Below are 22,202 nucleotides of genomic sequence, written 5' to 3' on the forward strand. Positions count from 1 at the left end.
TTGTCTGTTTCAAATAAGGGGTGTCACGATATATGGGTAGTAATAATAACCATATATTTATATATTTAAAAAATGAAATATTAATATCATGTTCGAAATACACATAAAACAATATCTTGTAAAGAATTCAGCACCTCTTGAATTATTTCAGTTTCTTTCCGTTGTTGCTTTGTCTCTCTTTCTCTACCTACATACACTTGCATTATGAGTTCACCTATAATTCATTCACCAAAGAAAGACACAAAATCCACAACAAACAAAATAAAGATGAATTTTACTAACAACATTATATTTATTTTCAAATTTATGGAGATATTGCAATAATATCATTATGGTGAATTCTTTGGCCTCGATAGTTATGTAGTGAAAATCTGATGTTGTGCAAGCCCAATTTTCAAATAACTACATCCCCTATTTAGTGTATAGAAGCTGTTACCATTAAGCAGACGGTATATGATGCCATCTCTTCAAACCAGCGGGATTTACACTTCATTTGGGCTTACCAGAATTGCACTGCGGAACAAACTGTGAACAGAATAACTGAACCTGTGTGTGTGGATGCTGTAGCCTATATAAAGCAATTTAATGATATGTGGCGAATAGGTTAATAATAATGGAAAGGTCCCCTTTCATCTATGTTTTTTTTTCTGTTGTTATTAGAATCAACTATTCATTTATCTGACATTTGCTGTATGGTACACGATTCATTTCCAAAAGGACTAATAAATATCTATCTTGTACAACTACAGTGATCACAAAATGAATCCAGACACAACCCCCTAAAAAAGCACAATCAGTAGGAGATCATGTGCATTTCACTTCAGTGATTAAATTAAATTAAATAGGTCAGTGCCATTACTTGGTGTTTGGATGTGATATCCAAAATCTCTTACACAAGCTCTGATTATAGATGAACATCCAGTGAGGCTTGGCAATGGGACATGGGGGACAGTCAACTTAAAACAGATCAGAGGTAGTGAGTCAAGAGAAAGATTTAATATGTTAGACTGGTTCACAGAAGCACATTAACGCTCATTAATCTGTGCTGTAATTACGGAGGGATCTGTGTAACATTAATGACACTCAGATGGCACACAGTTAGTAATCTGACCCAGACATCAGAGTGCACACATGAATACATATATCCATGTGTATGTACTATCTACGGTGTATGGATGTTGTAACACATCTGTACACATAGGGCTGGAAAATAAATGTTAACGTTCTATCGATATCCAACACAGTCTCAAAGATATTCATGAAATGGACCTCTTAATGCATTACGCGGTGGTGGAAACAAAGTATGTTAAAATTATATGCTAGCAACACAAAAACAATGCCAATGCAAAGTCTGTTGTGAAGGGTTGAAGTTTTATTGTGAAGTTACCACAGTTTGGTTCAGTTTAGGTTTAGCTTAAGAAACACTGGGTTGGGTTAGAGAACATAAAGTACTTAAGTTAAGTTAAGGAAAAGATAGCAGATTCTGTTAAAATAACTATATATGTGACGTAGGCGATGTAAGCAACATAATTTATGTAAATTTACAAAAACTAACCTACTTTGCATAGTTACATGAAGTACCTCCGAGAAGTTCTACATGTAGTTACTTAAAGTCTGTAAAGCCATATAACTAAATTGACTTTTCACTTCACACCTCCTTGCTCAAAGTCTCAGTTTCTTTGACCCATCCACCATCCTTCCAGGCTGCTATAAGCAGGTTTTCCTGCTCTTTAAACTTTTGTATCAGCAAATTTATGCGTCTACCACAACAAACGATCCTCACTGGCTTTAAATTGGTATTGTTTTCATATTGCTGGCCCCTAATGGTTATTTATCAAAAATTTCAGTGTGCCAATATTTTTTGAAAGCGCTAATATTCAACATTATCATCACAATATTGATATTGAGATATTTAGTCAAAAATATTATTTGACGCTGTGAAAGACTTGTCTTCTACATCTTTTAATGTGATTGTCTCTACCATAACACTGCAATGGACACAGAGACACACTTCTGTGTAGTGTGTGTTTGTGTGCATTATTTTTTTCTGAAAAGCCACTTTTTATCTGTTCAATGCCACCGTCTCAATCCATTGATGTTAGATAGAGATTTCACAGCTCATTAAGCCTGAGACTTTTTTTGTAATTATGATGCTGTCTCATTAACATGACCCTTGATTTGACTGGGTCCATCTGATCCTGCAGCAGGTGTAGCCCTGTGCTTTATGGGTAATCTGATCACTGGTGTGGTCATGCAGTTATCTCTGTGTCTCTCATGGACAATCTTTCCTCCTGACTACCTGCCCGTCATCCATCACTGACCCCCTCTCTGCTTTTCTTCCCTCCTGTCAGTTTTCCATCTGTCTACGGAAATACGGACAGAGCCACTTCCAACTGCATTTCTCCTCACTATGCAGCTTCCAACATATTTCACATCCAAATGTTTTCATTATAAGAGTGATTATATCTGCTTATTAAAGGGAGATGTTTCAATTAAATTTAGATTATTGGGGTTCTCTCACAAGTTCATTTAATTGTATATTCAATAGAAATTATGTATATTGGCAAATGTGCATGTAAGCGGGTAAAACAAGATGGCAGTCCCACCCTTTTCCCCTCGGCAGTGTAATCACAGCTGAGCAACAGCTGCCAGCAAAGATGATCTCACATCTTTACTGGAATACACCAGTGCATGAGCCTCTATGCCTAACCTGCCTCTGTATAGAGCTGCAATGATTAATCGATTAAAACTACTGGTTGCCAACTATTGAAATAATTGCCAACGAAACTGATGAGTGATTAATCGGTAAGAGTAATTTTGAGACTCTAAATTCTCTGATTCCAGCTTCTTAAATGTGAATATTTCCTGTTTTCTATACTTCTGTATGACCGTAAACTGAAAAAGAAAAAAAAGGATGTCATCTTGGATTTTGGGAAGCACTGATTGATGTTTTTCACCCTTTTCTGACATTTTATAGACTAAACAAATTAATAAATTGGGAAAATACAGATTAATCAACTATGGAAATCATTAGTTGCAGCCCTGCTTCTATGGCACACAGATGGGTGGGGCTTTGAAGACATTTTTAAATTCTGCCTGGTGGCCGTGTCATGGGGACACTCTGTACCCTTTCCATGTCGAGCTTTTTACTCTTTTATTCTGAATTATCCAGGATCTGGTTATTTGTTTAAATCTTATAAGGTGGGAGAATTGTGTAAATATATTTTGGTCTTCGACAAAACATGATTTAAGTGGCTGGTGAGGTACAATGAGATGCTGCAAAGTGACAGAAAATAAATGGGCTGCTTACCTCTGCATCACACCTCCTGCTCTCAGCGAGGCTGAATATCTCCAGTCTGCACTCGGCACTTTGGGCTGCAAGAGAGAGTGAGAGGAATTGAGTCTTAAGTACAGGCGAAAGCCAATACCGTCTCATTAATAAGTCATAGAGAGAACTGCTAGTACATGCGCATCACGCACACACATAAACACACAAGCTCAGTCACACACACGCAGTCATGGCGGTGACAGCTTGCCCCTGCCTTAGGACAGAAGTGAGTGATGAATTAAAGCTTGTAGGTGCACTCATCTCCTCCCATCCACACACCCTCTCCTCCTACCTACTCCTATCTATGTCCTCTGACAAAAAATATATAAATAAATAAAAAATACTTTGCGAGATTTCACTCCAGCGACCCACTGACCCTGGTACTGTGATATGGAGGCTATGCGGCTACACAATCAGGGCTGGTCCATTTAGCCTCGGCTGGTCGTGGTACAGTCCATTACCATGGAAACATTGCAGAACTCTCATAATGCTGTATGTGCTTATGATGCAGATTCATTCAAAGCCACAGCTGCCTACCTAAAGCTCTCCATCCCTTCCTCTACATTCTCTTTCAAAATATTTCAAAATGTGTAAATCATAATTACTGAAATATCAAGATGTTTTTTGGCAATGCTGGATCCTGGTTTCTGAAAGACCTGCAACGTCTGCTGTATTTTTCCTTTTCACCCTCCCTTCCTCTACTCAGCCTCTGTATATTCACCAACCCCCTCTCCTGTGTTGTTGAGTTCTTTCTCCCTGTTATATCCTCTTAACACTGATCAAAACCTTGAGTGTCACTGGCACACAGTCTGCCTGAGTCAGTCTGACACATCTCACCATGGTAACTGTGCAGAGCTCAGTCTACATTTTACCCTCCACCCATCTGCCCTCCCTCATTTCACTCCTGTGAAGGTCACAGGTGGAGGAAGAAGGAGGGGGGTGGGCAGATATCAGATTAACCCCCTCATCCCTGCATACAAACCACTACAGGAAGATAAAAAGGGACATCACCCCACTCTGCCTGTCTGCCAGTGATGCAATTCATTTGTGGCATCCTATTATGAGACTTTAGTGTTTGTGTTTCTAAATTAATTTATATGGAGAGATATAGAGAGATACAGCATCATAAAACCTGACAAGCTGGGTTAGAGAGCTACAATTCAGTTGTGGTGCAGCAAAATGTGCTGTTAACCTGACCGCACAAGTAAGATAAGATTGTATTTTCTCTAATCTCGACCTAAACCACTGACAGAGCTAAACCAGTCTGATTGGGAACACTGAATTCTCCGTGCTCGACCATGCAGTTCATAAGAGATCCATTTGCAATCCCATTTCCTCTCAAATATGACAGATGTTCACTTGCTGCTGAAGCTGCATTGACCTCTATGAGTCTGCAGTGGACATTCATCACCCTTGAAATCCAATATTTGGTCTTAATGAGAGAAGCCTGGTATTCCTCCTGGAGACATTCAAACAGGGCAGAATGTGTATGGGGATACTGAGCACTGCAGCATCAGAGACACTTATCCATACTGAAAACTAAGGGTGCACTTGATTATTTCGAGACAATCACTCCTCAAAAAGCAATCAGTGGCTGAGTCGATAGTTTAGAGTGATTCTGAAAAGATAAAGAGGTGCTGGTATAGCATGAAAAAAAAACACAAACAAAAGCCGACTGTCTAATTTTACCTTTCACAAAACATGAATAAGACAAAAAAACATTGAATTAAGAGCAGATTGTCCACAAATGGGACTAAACGGCTTTGCTAACTGTTCGCCCTGTTGCGGGATGGCAGTGGCCGTGGGGCTGTTTGGCCGTATGGTGTTCATGGGGCAAATAACAACACACACACACACTGGCACATACACACATTAGATACAAGCATCTGGAACGTAAACATGTCTGCAGTCTGATATACTCCCAAGGGAAGACATGCATGCAAAACTGTAATGCTCACGCAGTAAACAAAAACAAATCTGACTCATACCGAGGATGACAAATCAATGCTTGATCATTTGAAAGGCAGAAACACAATTAAGTGCAAACAGAAAATAGAACCACAAGATTTTAGCGCATTCATTTTCTTTTCTGGCCGTACTTTGTAAATCAGAGAATAAAGAAAGCTTTTGGTTCGGCTACTCAACCCTTTTCTCGCCTTTTTTCTCATTCTTCCTTCTCCCTCTGGGTGAACACTCCTAGCATGGATACAGAGCTCACACCTCCGCCATCAACACTGTGTCCAATCACCTTTCATCCCCCGCCTCATCTACGCGGAGCCAGCCAATCCATGCACAGTACTGAGAAACACATTGCTGCCAGTTAATTAATTACATAGCAAGAACAAACATGACTGGCATTTAATGAGGAAAATGTCAAGTGATAACAGAACAATTACCTTACACATTTCTTTATTCCTATTTTTTATCACCTTTTTTCTCCGATATGATTTTCTGCATTGCACAGACAGACCCACAGAGGCTCTGGGGTAAACAACTATGCAGAAAGCAAATAATGTTTGTCCTAATCATAGTGTTTGTTTTACCACAACTAGAAATGATGTAAATACCTATTTTCAGAAACCTTTTAGACTGGGGAAAAACACACATGAAATGAAGCTCAATCTCCATAATATTCAGAAACACTCTCTGCCTTATTCCTGCCTTCACCGATTCCCAAACTCTGGCTTACTGCTCAGCACCAGAGAGGTACGTGACCAGAAGAGGATATTTTGGTGCAGTGGGACTGGTGGCCCTTACAGCTGGTGAAGGCTGTACTATTTCCCAGACTCTCTTCCTCTGTAGAGATGACCACAGAATGCCCTCCGGACCTACTGGACTTGAATATTGTGGCACACAGCCCACAGTGGACAAATAGCACTGGCTGTGTGGGGTCATAGGTGAAAATGCTGCCAAAATCTTCTGGTTTGTTGTGAAAAGAGAGTAAGTAAGGGAGGAGAGAAAGAGACAGAGAGTGAGAGAGATGGTTCTTGAAAAAAAATATTTGTTTTAGCTTTCTGCAGAAGTATGGAAGAGAGGTGCACTTTAACATCTCATACTGTGAATCACCAAACAACTGGTCTTTAGCAAGTGTGGAACACACACAAAGACATCATCTACCACATCCAGCAAATCAGAGTGCACCCACTCACATAAAACACACAGCCCAGAGAAACTACTCACACTTGTGTATGCCAGGTTTCAAAGATGTAGACCTCACGATAATTGGGATGAAATGTGAAGACCAGTAAAGGTAACAACAAAAGCCTATGCATAAAGAAAATGGTGGTAGGATAGGATAGGATAGATTTTATAAATTTGCTTAAGATAACTATAAGGACTGAGCAGATTGTTGGATCTCTTTTTTTCAAAGACATCTCGAATGAAAGTGATGCAAAAAAAACATATAAATGATCATTTGCCACTTTGTACTATAATAACTGTCTTTCATGGCAGCATGAAAATATATATTTTTTAAAACATCACAAGCCAGAAGAACAGATGTGAGGCTTCAAGCTGTAAATGTCAACTGCAATCCTACTGCAAGAACACCGCCCTAGAGCAAAACCTGAACCATAGCTCTCTGAAAATTTCCTTTTTATGGCTCGTGTGTTGTGTGTCATTTACTATTATGAGGCGATCTAAAATAACAAACACAGAGATCCCACCTGACACACACCTGAATGGCAGTCGCATCTGGCATACTGAGACGCCGTACAAATAACTGGCTCTGTCCGCTGTGGCTGGTGACGTAGCCCGAGCCCCAGGTGCCACTGTGTGGCCGTCCCGTGTTGTAGAACATAAAAGTGTCACTTCCTGACGTTGCAGTCAGGCATGTCTTGTAACAGTATGTTTTGGTCAAAGACCCATTTCCCCGCACTTCAATATAATGCGGTTCCACTTTGAGGTCACGGCGCAGGGCCACATTGTTGTTTGGCTGCCCTCCACCTCCACCTGCACCACCACCACCACCACCTCCTCCTCCTCCACCTGTAGCTCTTCCTGCACCCCCACCGCCACCCGCTGTGGGGCCCCCCTCTGGAACACTCTTCTTGGACACACAACACGGGGAGCAGGAGCCAGGCTGAGTGCAGTAGGCATGGCAACGCACAATGGCCAGCACAAAGACGGTGACCAGGAACACAAAGGTTGTGGCACTCAGGGCAATGATGAGGTAGAGGGTGACGTTGGAAAACATTAGGGGGCTGTTGGGCCTGATGATGCGCTTGGGGTCAGGGGCCAACTTTGGTGGCAGCTCCATCACATGCACATGGATGGTGGCTGTGGAGGAGAGTGGTGGCAAACCGTTATCATGCACCAGAACTGTCAAAATGAAGGAGGTGGAGTTGTCCTCAATGACACGCCTTGTGGTGCGGATCTCCCCTGTGTACTCATGCACCTTGAATAGGTCAAGGTCTTTGTTGTTCTGCTCCAGGGTGTAGAGCAGCCAAGCATTCTGCCCTGCATCGCCATCCCATGCTGTCACCTTGCTAACCAACACTCCTGCTTCAGCGTTTTTCATCAGCGTCTCTGTTGTGCGGCTCCCGTTGGTAGGTGGGTAGACTATCTTGGGCATGTGGTCATTCTGATCCATAATGTAAACATACACTGTGGCCACACGGCTGAGGGGAGGCACGCCATTGTCCTGGGCTTTAACCTGAAAGTGAAACTCTCTCAGCTTCTCAAAGTCGAAGGCTCGCAGGGCATAGGCTTCACCTTTATCAGGTTTAATGCTGACGTAGCTGGCAACAGGAATACCATGGTTGTTGTCATTGAGGACAGTATAGGTGATGCGTGCATTTTCTCCAGCATCAGCGTCTGTGGCCTTGACCACACACAGAGGTGCACCGGGGGCATTGTTCTCTGTAATATAAACAGTATATGATGTCTGCTCAAAACGAGGTGGATTGTCATTCACATCTGCAACATCCACTTTAAACGTCATTTGAGAAGACAAGGGTGGGGTGCCTCCATCCACAGCATTGACAGTGACATTGTAGGACGAGATGGTCTCCCGGTCCAGGAAAGCGGATGTGACAATGGTATAGTGGTTCCGGAAAGACTTGATCTTAAAAGGCAGATTGGGCATGATCTCCAGGCTGACTTGTTTATTTGGTCCAGAGTCACGGTCATTCACACTGATCAATGCTACAACCGTGTCAGCCCGTGCGTCCTCACGGACAGGGCTTGAGAGCGAAGATAGTACAATCTCAGGAATGTTGTCATTGACATCCAAAACTTCTACAACTACTTTGCAATGCACTGCCACAGGAGCTGGGCCCTTGTCCATGGCCTGTATGTACATTTCATAAGAGTTTGTCTCCTCATAGTCTATATTGTTTTTCACTCTAATTTCCCCTGTTTCTGTATCCATGGAAAACATCTGTCTGACTCTTTCTGGAGTGTAACTACTGAAGGAGTAAAACACCTCTCCATTCGAGCCCTCGTCAGGGTCTGTTGCGTTTAACTTGATCACAAGTGCGCCCTTTGGAGAGTTTTCAGACAGTTTTACTTTGTACACAGAGCTGTCAAACGCAGGTACATTGTCATTGGCATCAAGGATACGCACATTGATTTTGGCCGTGCCAGTTCGCTGTGGGGTGCCTCCATCCATCGCTGTCAGGATGAGCTGATGGGAGGGCATCTGCTCGCGGTCAAAGGGCTTTTTGAGAATAAACTCAATGTGCTTATTATTGGAAAAGGGCTTAATGGAGTCCAGGGTTAGGTGGTCGTTTGGGCTGAGGCGGTACTGCTTCACAGAGTTGGATCCATCATCTGCATCCTGAGCTCCCTCGATGTGGAAGCGCGACCCAGTGAGCGCGGACTCCGACACCTCGAGCTGATATTCATCTCGGGGGAATTGTGGCGCGTTGTCGTTCACGTCCAAAATCTTCACCTCCACGTTGTGCACCTCCAATGGATTCTCCAACACCACCTCCAGGTTGCGCGAACAGGTGCCACTGAATTCACAAATTGTCTCTCGGTCAATGCGGTCACTCACCACCAGCTTCCCGGTTTTGTGATTGATGGTGAAATATCTCCGTCCGCTGTCAGATGTGATCCTGATTCGTCGCGTGGAAAGTTTCCTCAGGTCCAGACCCAAATCCAGGACAATGTCACCGACCTGTGCCCCGTTCTCCAGCTCCTCCGGGATGGAGTAACTTATCTGTGCATTAGTAAGGCCACTGAGTACGAAAATAACCAAATATAAAGAAAAAGGCACGTTCTCATTTACACTGTAACAGCATCGCGCCGTCACAGCCATCGCAGGCAGAATTTGCAGACGGGTTGGAGAAATCTTTCCGCCTTTTCAGCTTGCTGTGCGTGCCCACCCGCCTCATTAAAAACGAGGGAATAGTCCGTACATAACTCCGACTATGTGCAGGACGACCACCGCATCCTCTCTGGTGCCTGTCTGATGGGAAATTTCCCCTGTGCATCCATGTTTTCCTTTGTCCGTGCTGTTTTTAAAATTCTCTATCCTACAAGCAAGGCTGACTCCTTTCACTGATGCTGCCTATTGCTCTCTCTCCCTCCCTCTCTCTCCCTGCGATGGTGTCTGTGGGCAAAAGGGGAGGGGGAGGCACTCGCTCAAACGATGCTGGCTGCATTTCAGCACCTCCGAAAAAAAAGATCGACCATCTAATAAAAATAAAAACACGAAACACACGCTTTTAAAAAAATCTATCTGAAAATCTGGACGCCGCGCATGAAGCGGCCAGTGTCCTCTGCACACACTGATTTCGGGGACGAGATTTCGACACAATCGTTTTCCCTCTTGTTGTCAGCGCCACCGCCCTTTTCATTGTGCGCTGGGAAACTGATTTATGAACCAGCCTGGCGATTAAATTTCCACACTGATGCAAACCGACAATTACTCAGGAGCCCTCGAACCAACCAAATGGAAAAGCAGATTTCTGATATAAACCATATTAACAAATTAAAAGAAAAGATAAAAACCTCATGTAAAAAGAAAGAAGGAGATTTGGTTTTAGTGCCGCAAGTCCCACTCTCAGTCTTTCAGTGTTCAGTATAGCAAATCTAAAGCAGCATGCTTTCTTTATATCACAACAAAAGCCATGAGAACAAGGAATGAAAGGTGAACTGGGCGGTGGTGTTTGAGGGGTCTCTCTCCTTGTTTTCAATCATATGACCATCATAATAGTGAGGGGGATCTGACTGTTTTTCACCTTGTGTCTATTCACGAGTTAAATGCTGAGACACTGGGGACTTCTGCCAGTAACAAATCCTTTTCTATGCCACTTTCCCATACAGTGACAGCTGACGATGCTTTGCACTTACACCGCTGTTGGGTGGTGAGCTGCAGAGCCCTTTGCGACGCAGGTTCATTCCCACATTAAACACAAAACCCGGGATGTCATGACCAGTGACGACACTAACCAGGTCACAGACAAGATGCTCCAGATGTGACCCCTTTCCACATCAGGCAAAAATACAAAGCTGGTCTTTCCTGACAGGCTATAATGGCAATGTACACATAAACTGTGCACTATAGGCTCATCTAAAAGCAACAACTACAGCAACATCTTGGAGGGATTTTTGCACTAACGCCACTGTGCCTCTTAACATCCTTCATTAATAGCTTCATAATAACAAGATACATTAGCCTACAGCGACTAAATCACATTGCAAATCCATACTGCTGATTCAGTTTCAGGTAACAAGGCGCTTGTGTGAGCTTCAACTCAGACGCTTTGACGCTGCAGACGGTCTGAACAGCGCATGCGCTGGGTAGCAGGTGGCCACATGAACAACCAAATCATCCTTCTCTGGCTTTCCTGTAATTACTGTCTCACAACCCATGTTCTTCAATTAAATTCAGATTTAAATCGGATTCAAGTTAATTTGATGGGACTTAATGCAGTCGACATGGCAGAGAAAAAAAGAAGGGGTCAATAGGGTCAATATCTCAACAACGGAGCGAAGCCATAAAGGAACCACCAAGAACTACAAATAGTCTGAGAAACAACAATGATGCATCCAGTAAGGTCAATCAAAACTGTGTTGATGTGAAGCATCATCTCCACTCTTTAAACAAGTTATACGTTGTGAAGAAGTGGCCTTGTGAGACCCTGAGCCCTCTCGATTCACCCTGGCCACAGTGCCAAGATGAGCGTCCACCACCCACGTAATCTTTTTCTTCTCCTGGTGCGCTGCCACTCTCACCCACGCCCAGTCTGCCCACGGCGATGACAGCGCTTGGCATCCCGAGAGACGGGGAGAAGACAGTGAGTCACTCGGATGCTGCTAGTGGATGGGTGGATACAGAGTGACTCTTCACACTCCAAGGTGACGAGGAGGAGGTGGCGAAACGGGGAGTTGGAGAAGCAGCCAAATGTCCGTTGGAGGAAGACACATTATTATACAAAAATCCCTTCTAGGCCCGCATACATTGCGTTTATAAAAGACTCAATTTGTTTGTATACTTTATCAGTTACGGGGGGGTCAGGGTTGTCACACACTGTAAAATCTGACAAGTTGATCAAATAACCTTGGAAACTGATTGCCATGAAAAAGTAAATATAACTATTAATTTATGTTACTTTATATCTAAGTGTTAAATTTAGGCTACTTAAAATTTAGCTTAACTTAATTTTGTAAAGTTGCTGTGACCTAAAAATGACAAGTGAAATCACCTTCCTCTTTCTAACTTTAAGCAACTTCTGTAAACCAAGTTAGTCAGACTTAACTTGATTAATATGATTGTCTAGTTTACAACCAGCAGAATACAGATATGTAGCTCAATAAATTTGGATTACTTGCTAAAACTTGGAAATACTGATTTGACTAAACTTGTCATATTTAAGTTGCAACAACTTTACAAAATGAAATTAACTTGACTAAATTTGGACTAAACTTGACAATTTGATATAGTGTATACATAATTTAAGACTAATAGTTATATTTACTTACATTTTCAAAGCAATCACTTTTGTAGATTTATTAAAGGTAAAATTGTCACATCAGTTAGATTTGGCTCCCTAGAGGGTGCTGTTAAAAAACATTTGTACTGAAATTTCTAGATTTGGGGTCAGGGGTCACCTACAGTATAATTTCAGGACTGCGATAGTTGACACTGAGGCCAGAAATCTTGTTTTTCGTGCCCAAATGTAAATATCAAACTCTTCTGTGCTTCTCTTCTAGGCTTTTTTTTTATACAAAAGGTTTATAATAAAACAAGTATTACTATTAAAAAGTAGCCAGTGAAGTGATATATATCATTAGACAGCTTTTTTCTTAGCAAGCCAATAACATGCTGTTGTTTGCCTAATTTCTAGCAAAAACTTTACAGTTAGGGATGCCTGTCACATTCTTTTTAGGGTCAATTGTCACATGAATTGTTCTTTATATTGGTATATAAGGACAAGAAATGTGCTTGTGAGAATGATTTTTCCTGTTTATGTTCTTTTGATTAGGAATATGTCGGTTATTGTATTAAAAATACAATGAAATTGAACTTCATTTTAAAGTCATTTTTGAGATTGCCTCCATTTGTGTTTTTCTTTTACCCAATAAAATAACATACAGACAATTTACCCCATAGAGTGTGACTACCAACCCTACGATGGGGATGGTTGTAACAAGTGCACAAAATGCATTTCTCAGTCCATATTTTGAACAGAATAAGCTCACTCCCTTACTTTCTGAGATTTTAGGTTTCTGTTGCACATTGACAGAGACTGTATTATGGATACAGTTTTTGTGTGACAATCAACCCAGTTCTCTACATATTGTACTCATCAGTAATAACATTACATCGGATGAACATTTATTTGCCAATATTTGCAGTGCGTGTGCAAAACTTTTTTTCAGGGTTACTTCATTTGGCATTTACCTCTCTCTATCATATCCCACTGAGCAGCAGTGATAACAGAGTTTCTTTCAACCACGGCTAACGGTCTCTGATGGTTCTACATACGGTTTGCCACGCTAACTGTGACATTTAGCAGATTTTACCCAGTGGGGCATGTGGACCTCCATGTTTGGCAATGACACAAAAATGAAAACAAGCTTGTCAACAACAAACAAAGAGCTGGATTTACACCTGACCTTTGCACCTGCTGCTGTCATTTTCTTCCTCCCCTCTGCAGCTCTTTCAATGATTTGGAAATGTTACAGTTCTTTCATACCTGTTTCAAATACACCCATCTGTTTTAGCCTTAATTGCACACCGCTGAGCTGTGGATTATTTCATTTTTCACTCAAGGGTGCTGCAGATAAAGCTATCACTGTTAATCCACCTGCAGACAGACGCCTGTTACGCACCAACAAGCACAGATTTCAAAGAACTAATTGGCTAATGCTGTTTATGTTTGTCTTGAAAACGCAGGTTGTCAGAGCTTTGCTCCTCTTCCCCATCAATTCATTTCACTGTCACTGACATTTTTTTTTGGATTCTCAACCCCCTTCCTAACCCCTCCATGTTCACACTTTCCCCTATCTTCTCTCGCCTTCTCTTCTCTCTGGAGAGTCTCCAGCTGTGCCTCTGTCAGACAGCTGTGGGGCAAACTGGGGTCTTAAGTGGAAACACAAGAGCTCATGCTTTTTGCAGACTGATTAACAAAAATATTTAATATCAGGATGAGAAAAATGGTGATTTTACCGCTAGGCCTGTGAAAAAATTTTGGGGAGGAAGATGATTCCCATTTTAAAAATTGAGACTCCCTCTTTGTTCATTCTCTTTGCCAGAATATCAACTCCCCCCGCTGCATCAATTATGCACGATGGCCACCATATTAATAACATTCTCTTCACCAAGACTCAACCTCATTAATACTGTAAGCGGCCACTCTAAAAGCCATTCATATTACTTCCCCTCAGAGTCTGTTATCTGGAATCCCCCCCATTTTAGTGAGTCAGATGACAGCAGAGATCCACAGAGAAACGGGTCACGGCTGGGCTATCATGAAGTAGGACTCCTTACATCACTCCCCCAGTCAACACATATATAAACAGAGGCAGTCATGCAGACTTAAAGGGCATTTGTGCCTGTAGGCACACACACACACACAGGCAGTGTAAAACACAAATGCTATCTAAGGACAAACTTATTTTGTCTGAATGAATGTCAGAGCATATTTTGGTGTTGTTTCCTCTCGTTTTTAAACGGCAGGAAACAGCCATCAAGGGCTTTCATAAACAGATGCACTGCAGGGAATCGGAGCATGCAGGCTCTCAGAAGTGACAACACTTGCTGGTTCACAGGTGATGTTCAGTATGTGCCTCATTTTAAAGCACTTAGATGGAGAGTGAAATGATTATTATTCAAAACTATAATCACTGCTGGCCAAAAGTTTTCAAATCCATATTATTCAAAATGTCATGGAGCTTTAAAGTAGTGCCACTTTGCACAAAGGGAAAGCAGTCATTGTCTTATGGATTACACTGGTACTGGTAGAATGTTAAAGGCTCACATACTGCTTTCTTTTTTTCATCAGTTCAAAGAGAAGGTGAGCGAGAAAAATAGAGGAAATGTCTGCAGGCTGTTATGTAGGTGGGCAGCAGCGTCCGTGGTGTCAGGAAATGTGCGTTCAGATTTAGCTAAATAAAAAAAAAAATGCACTGAAACAAAGAAACTGAGCTTTTCTTATAAGAGACAGCAGAAACTGTATCTAAACAACCATCTTACAAAATAAAGTATTTTAAATTTTAAAGCTACCCTTGGTGGGTGTGATCACGGTATGTATAAAATAAAATAAAAAATAGCTCTTGAGAGAAAAAGGAGGGGATTTTAACACCAGACAGTCAAATTAACAATGTTATCCTTTGGTTATTTCATCTATTGAAACCAAAATATAACATATGTATGACAAAAAAACTGCATCTTCAGTAAAAACCTAACAACCACTGTATAGTAGCTTATATGAGCTATGCCTCATTATAGGAATAGAGGATGAAGCCAGTAGCACTGCAAATGTAATGCTACGGTTTGAGTGCAAGAGGCAGACTGCAAGAGGGAGCAGAGGTGGGAGAGACAGTGAAATTGGTCCCTCTGTTGGATTAAATTGGTAGTACAAGGGTTGGACACGTGATCATCACCCCACTGCCCATCCACACAGGCTTTCTCATTAAGCCAGAGCACTAAAACATAATCCCAACCATGAGTGTGTGTGTGTTTAAGAGAGAGAGAGAGAGAAAAGGGAGACAGAGAGAAGGAGGGCACAGACGTCAGACTGCAGTGGCAGTCATTTTCTCTCTCCTTTTCAATACAGTGACCGCAATGGATAAATCAAGATATAAGGCAAGGCACCCTCCAGAGGTGAGACAAGAAAGAGCAGTATTAAGCAAACTGATTGTTGAATATGCAGTTCGTAATCAGAACTAGGACAAGTCATGTGTTTCTATCCAAACAGTAACTATAAATTTAACATTAATGTATCCACATAATTACACGCAGAATTAAACGGAGGATTCTTGTGAAAAGTAGTGTATACGAAGAACACAGCCGCCTGAACTCAACCATTTTGTATCCCTAACACCATGACAAAGCTGCATTCTCACACCTTCTTCCCATCATACTTTTCTCTGTGCATAAGAACTTCCCCATTTTTTAAATCCCCAAAACAAAAGTCCCATGGTAACCACAATCCTTTTACTCAGGTGGACACAGTAAGCGGGTAGAGGATGCATTCTCTGAGTATGGTTGTTTGCGCTGATCCCTTGTGTACCTTGCTTTCAAAAATAAAGGGCATGAGAGAACTAAAAGCAGCACAAATCCCTCCCGCTGGGGCCCTGTAGGGGTTAAACAGCTCCTTGGTTGTCCTGGTTCAGCCTGTGCATAATCAAACAGATTCTCGTTGTGGTACTGAACAAAGCTATCAGAAAACGCAGGCAGGCTTTGGATACTTCCCTCTTAGGATGCCCTGGCTTTGTATACTTGCCGGATGTGAGAGGATGGAACCCGTGGTTCTGAGCATGACAAAGCTAATCTAATGACTGCAACAACATCCCGATGCCACTAAGAGGGAGCACGGATGGAGGACGAGTTGCTGGAAGTGGGGAAAGAAGGGGAGGGGTGGTGATAAGTTCTTCCTTTTATCTGTGACCAATTGTAAGCCTGTGATGTTCTCACTCAGCTGCAGGGCATGCATTTAATGTGTTTTTTGTCCATCTCATCCTCGGAAACTCCAGTTTTCTCGCTATCTCACGCTCAAGGCTCGAGTCTGTGCCACTGTGTTTGTGACTTTCTCTTAAACCCCCCCCCCCCTTTTTTAAAAGAAACAATTCTCTAATCTCACACACTTCTCCCTCGCTTGCTCACTTCCTTTACCCTCCGTCTGACTTGGCATTTCTGCTCAAGATGCTGCACATCTTTGGGTGACATCTTTCTCTTTGTCTCTCTCTCTCTCTCTCTCTCCATTGTATCCACCCTGTTTCCTCCTGCTTGCATCTTCACAGCACATGCTGGGACTGATGTCTGGGTGGGGGTGGGTACATGCTGGCAGCTCCCTGGAAACAAGACTAGTTCATCATTTCAGAACAGTCTCCATGGTAACCACAGATAGCAGCACTAACCTCACTCACACAAAGGACACACCCTTGCAAGGGAGAAAAACAGGAAGTGCTACATAAGACGTGTATATAACAGACAGACAGGGAAATAAAATAAAGAACCCATTTCCAGTGAAACACTCTGCTGTTCTGACACCTTGCATTAAAACTGGTGATATAAGGACATTTATACATCATGCCTCTGGTCCATCTGTCCAATCCATCTGTGTACTCCACCAAAAAGACTGAGGTGAATGCCTCTGTTAGACTGCAATCTTTGGGTCTGTGAACCACTTAGCTGCATGCCTCAACAAGGATAATGTACTGTACAATCAATAATTTAATACAGCACTGGGGGAGGCAGAGTTAGAAGCTTTTATCGGACACACACTCTGAAACCAAAGTCATCATCATATGCATACTGCCAGAATGCTCTCTCAAAAGCCCTTCATTGTGTATATTGTCTTCATTGTGGTTGTATAAAACACCCACAGCAGGCAATATCTGCAGTATGCAGAAACGAGCACAGTCTCCACAAATAATCCTGTAACGCGACACATCGACACAGACACGATGTCCTGATGGCTACATGGATAAAAGCCTCTCTTCCTCGTCCATCCTGACCCTTCGCCCCGCCCAACTGGTTTGGCTGTGATTGACACTAGGTGCTGCCGGCCCCGCCCAGCCGCAGAGCAGAAAGGGAGGGAAGAGCTGAGCCGAGCGGAGCTGATACCTCGATCGGTGCTGAAGCTTCCTGCTGCTGCTGCTGCAGCGACTAGCGGAAAATTACCTGCCCCTCCCCCTCCTCGTCTCTCTCACATTCACAGAGAGCTGCAGCATACAGAACACATACTGAACCACTTTTACACAGAAACAGCTCCAGGCATTGTTTCAGGAACAGTATGGAGAGCTTGTACATATAGCAGAGACTGTATCGGAGAGCGAGGCAACTGCCATCACCAAACATGCGCATGTAGCGCGCTGCCATTTTTAAATCACACGCTGACCCACTTAACAGCTTCACACAGCCCATACGCATTCCCTGCAATATGTGAAGTCTGTTTGAGAGCCCTGGTTCAGTCTCCTTCACATTAAAGCAGCCGAACGAGCGGAGTTTTGACAGATCAGGCCACGCTTGTTTGTGCTGGACCACTCCCTGAAATGAGGTCACTTTGTCTGAGTGACTCAAAGCATCACAGATTCACAACAACACAGAGTGCTGTGAGCTTCACCGACAATATACAGCACGATCCACCAGTTAGGAGCAAGGATGACGTTGTTTAATACGTATAAATGCCACGCGGGTGTGTATAAAAAAGCTACATATAATACAGTCAAATTCAATCACTGAAAAAAACTGAAAACACGAGGCGCCTCTGTGGGTTATACTTCGCATGAACGGATCAGGGTCGCCTCTGTCCCACTCTGTGCACACATTAGGGATGTTAATGAAAATATATTAGATCGTGTTTACAAGGCTGATGGCACACATGTCTGCAGAGATGGACGTTAATTCCCTGTTAGTTCTCTCAGCTGCTCCCCTTCTCGGGGAGAGCTGGTGAAGGAGAGGGGGAGGGGAAAGAGGCCTGGCAGCATGGAGGAGGAGGAGAAGAAAAAAGGAATAGACCTGAAATGAACAAAATCATGTTGCAGAGCAATAGGAATGGGGACAGAGCAGGCAAGGGTATGACAAATAAAAACAAAAAAAGTACATGCATGGATCGAATTGCACAACACAGATTTTGAGGATATGAGTATCATGTTTTCATCAATAAACCGGTAGTTAAGAGCAGAGATTTTTTTTTAAAAATCACCCTATAGGAACACAAATAATTTCCTTGGCTCAGTATACTTTTATAATGAAAGTAAAAATCATGGCTTGGCAAAAAAGAGACTCCCTTAGGTTGTTAACCTATAATTAGAAATACACTATCACACACTACCCTTTAAAAGTATAACCTTGTTTCACAATACACTGGTGTCTTGCAGTGCAGTTTCTAACAGCTATAATATAAAGACAAAGTGCATGGCGTGATGAGTACAAAACATGAGCCTGTATTTTAGACAAGCAGATTTCACAAAAAGGATTACTTGAACAACAATAAGTATGTAAGTAATCGCTCTGGAATGAATGCAGAGATATTATGAGTACAAACTGCAGAGATTTAAAGCTCAAATGGTGAATAAAACCAAGGATAAAGCGTGACTCCAGAAACACATTCATTTTAAAGAGCATAACGAAAATGAGTGAGCAATATCAAAGACAGACAAAAATAGGGATTATTTCAAAGTAGAGAAGTGGGAATTAAAAGGCCCTGCACACCCATGATACACCTGCATGTCACCTATTTGCTCAATTAGACTTTCCCTCAAGACAGACAGACTTAAATGTGAATGTAAACATAGTGCAGGCATGTTCACTTTGAGCTTGATGGACTTCTCCCTTACTTTCCCATTGTATTGGATGAGATGGGACAATGTACACCTGAATCATTGTTATAGGGCTTCCTTGTTGAATTCATTTCAACATAAACACAATGGAGAAGCACAGGTGTAAATAAAACACTTCACAACAGTCGAATTCCACTTAGTTGCTTTGACCTGTGGATAGGGCTAGGCTATATATTTATATTTAATAGATATTTTGCTTTTCTTCTCAGATTTTGGTATATTGTAATACCCTGAGTGTTCTTTTGCATACTGTCACTGTCACAGGCTACAGGGACACTAACATGAAACAGCAAAATTAGTAACACGTGTGCTCTCCCACTATGACAAGTCAAAATGCCTGTAAAATTTCCAGCAGCTCCTCCGAACTACAACCTGAGCTGAGAACTAATGAGCCAGTATAGCTGAAGAAAACACCTGTGTAATTGTGCAGGGCCTATAAAACAGAAATCTGATTACAATAAAATAGAAATCACCTGTGCATTTGCGCAGGGCCTTTAAAACAAAAATCCAAATAAAATAAAAATTAATGAAATTAAAATCTAAGCTAAACCTAAATCAGCAAATTCCTTGCATGCAGGGGGATAAGTGTGTGCAGATTTGCACTGTGATCATGTCTGTCACAGAAATAGGTTCTGAATGGCTGATGGAGCAGTCTGTACTTTTGTCATCAAAAGCTACAGTTAATCAGAGAGTAACACAGTGCAATGAAACATGCTAACAGCTTGAATGCTGAACGAGAACACGTCTCAAAACTGACCACAGCAACCAGACAACATCTAAACTAAAGCAAAGTCCCACCAATATAGCTGCTGCCAATTATTCTCTATAAAGTGTAGTAGCACAGAGGCCCTCCATCAAGAAACATGTCAACTTCAGGCTCTATTCCAGCGACTAATTTCACAAAACACAGAGAGGAACACAGGTCACAACAGGTCATCAAAGAGCTGATCACCATTACACAATGTTTACTCCAGGTTTTTCAATTTAGCATACATTAGTTCACGTTGAAGCAGGGAGTGTAATTTGCCAAACATTTATCACACATGAGACCTCAACAATCGATGGAAAGTCGATTCAAGGCGTTTATAAAGTAACAAAATGAATACTTACTCGGCTGGACTGCAGATATATATTCTAAATTAAAGACAACACAACTCATGCTAACTCCGATGTGCCCTCCTTGACGACGCCGAAGTTAGTTTCCGATTCGTCGCTTCCGCTTAAGCAGTGAAGGGAAACGTAATTTGCATTGTTTAACGACTGATTCGCGGCTTTTTTGCACCTCTCACTTAGTCAAAGCATGTTAGATATTTAAGTAACGCCTCGTTGCTGTCTGAAATCCACTTTTACTACTGTGAAACCTTTATTCTATCCTTTAATCGGAAGCGTCGAATCGGAGACTAACTTCGGAGTCGTTCTCATTTCTGCAGTGACAGGTAACGTCAGATACTGTCAAAATGGTTGCAATACAACTTAGAGACATTAGCGGCAGCACTGAGCGGGAAACGGACCAGCATCTGTTACGCGAAGAAGACGCGCCAAGTTTGAATCTTATACGGCTTGTTGTCATCCTGAGAATCTTTTGGCGTCACAGAGAACGAGCGAATTTTCTGTAACATTCTGTCATCGAATCCTTACGCTTTACCGGTTCCTATAGAAAGTTTAAATTATCTCCATTCAGTTGAGGTTTTCAACGTACACCTATTACGTATGTAACTGGGAATTCAATGCTTCAGTGCTCTAGTCCTCGCCGAGGGATAGACACCTGTAACAACCACCACTGTAAGTAAACGAAAATCAAAATGTTTATCTTTAAAAGGAAGTTTAGTCTCTCCAAACCATTTCCCGCTTTGCTGGTTTTTAGGTTAAGCTACAGCAATTGCTGAGTGAGATACCTTAGAATTAGCTGGGTGCGATGAAGACGGCAAGTAGAGGTATGCTAACGTCAATGTGTTGCTCAAGAAAACAGACATAAATGTTGGAAAAGTTGGTTGTGAAATGTGAGTAGTTTGAGGAGTTGCCGTGCGTGTTAATACATTTGTCCCTTTTTTTCTGGCAGCGACTGGGTTTCCATTTGAATCCATGCAAACGGCAGTGAACACAAGCTAGCTGCTAGCTAACTACCACCGGTGCCGTCTGCTCTCCGAGGCCGCAGGCTAACGTTACACCTTTATCGGCGACACCTTGCCAGCCTACTGACGGTAAGTCATAATTATCAAAGATGGCTACATTTTTGGTATATTTTCCTTTTAGACTATACTGTCGACTGTCTGACTTAACTGACATTTTGTAAAGACCGCATGCGGTGTCTCAGTGCAGCACGCCATTTGTCTCATGCTTTTTAAAAATGTATTTATTTTTTTTATTATAACTATTTCTGTCTTTTAAAAATACGCTGCTTACTCTAAACAATGTGATGATTTTACTTAGTGTAGGCGACAGCTCACAAACTCCATTAATCACTGAATATTTGAGTAAATTGTGAATCCCACACATAAGTTACTATCGGAGATGACACCGACCTCTCATTTGTAAACATAGTTTTACAGTTAGAGCATCAAAGCACCGGTCTGACACTTAAAGTTAGCTAACAGAGAGCGATAAAGGATGAACCCACATGCTTAGCAGCGAAGCTTTTCTCGTTTTGCGTTATTTTTGGAAATTTCCAAATTTGTCTGGGTGTGAGGCGATGGCCTATTAATCAGCTAATTGTGCGTCGTCATTCATGAGTTGTTTCACACATTGTCTTTGCTGGCCGAAATGCTGGACTGTTGCATTTAGTGATGTTACTCAGAAGTTGTGTTTTCCAGATGCTTTTTTATAATTGTTTATAGCATTGCATAATGCCTTTTCTTCATTATAAGCTGATACGAAATGAAGATATATCTTTCCTGTTTAGTTTTTTGGCAGTATT

The 22,202-nt window shown here is 42.0% G+C and overlaps 2 protein-coding genes across 34 annotated transcripts in view; one reads left to right on the forward strand and one right to left on the reverse strand.

Moving 5' to 3' along the window:
* Positions 1–22,202, reverse strand: part of pcdh2a39 (protocadherin 2 alpha 39) — a 219,855-nt gene that overhangs the window by 17,182 nt on the left and 180,471 nt on the right. For 30 of the 32 annotated variants that reach the window (XM_088081116.1, XM_088081115.1, XM_088081117.1 and 27 more), the window contains exon 2: positions 3,311–3,375. In XM_088081116.1, the coding sequence (XP_087937242.1) occupies positions 3,311–3,375 (65 nt within the window). Of the gene's footprint in view, positions 1–3,310; positions 3,376–6,993; positions 10,373–22,202 lie in introns of those variants that run through there. The other 2 variants (XR_015777274.1, XM_042493427.2) reach the window with 2 other exon arrangements.
* The window catches only part of LOC121947940 (fibroblast growth factor 18), a 307,943-nt gene continuing 306,239 nt past the window's right edge, over positions 20,499–22,202 (forward strand). Inside the window, exons 1-3 of one of the 2 annotated variants that reach the window (XM_088081124.1) lie at positions 20,499–21,070; positions 21,153–21,222; positions 21,348–21,489. The gene's annotated coding sequence lies outside the window, so the exon portion shown is untranslated. The remainder of the gene's footprint in view (positions 21,071–21,152; positions 21,223–21,347; positions 21,490–22,202) is intronic. The other variant, XM_088081123.1, reaches the window with a different exon arrangement.

Source organism: Plectropomus leopardus, chromosome 8 (assembly GCF_026936395.1).
Source record: "Plectropomus leopardus strain MGB_pleo_1.0 chromosome 8, ASM2693639v1, whole genome shotgun sequence".
In the NCBI taxonomy this organism is placed as follows: domain Eukaryota; kingdom Metazoa; phylum Chordata; class Actinopteri; order Perciformes; family Serranidae; genus Plectropomus; species Plectropomus leopardus.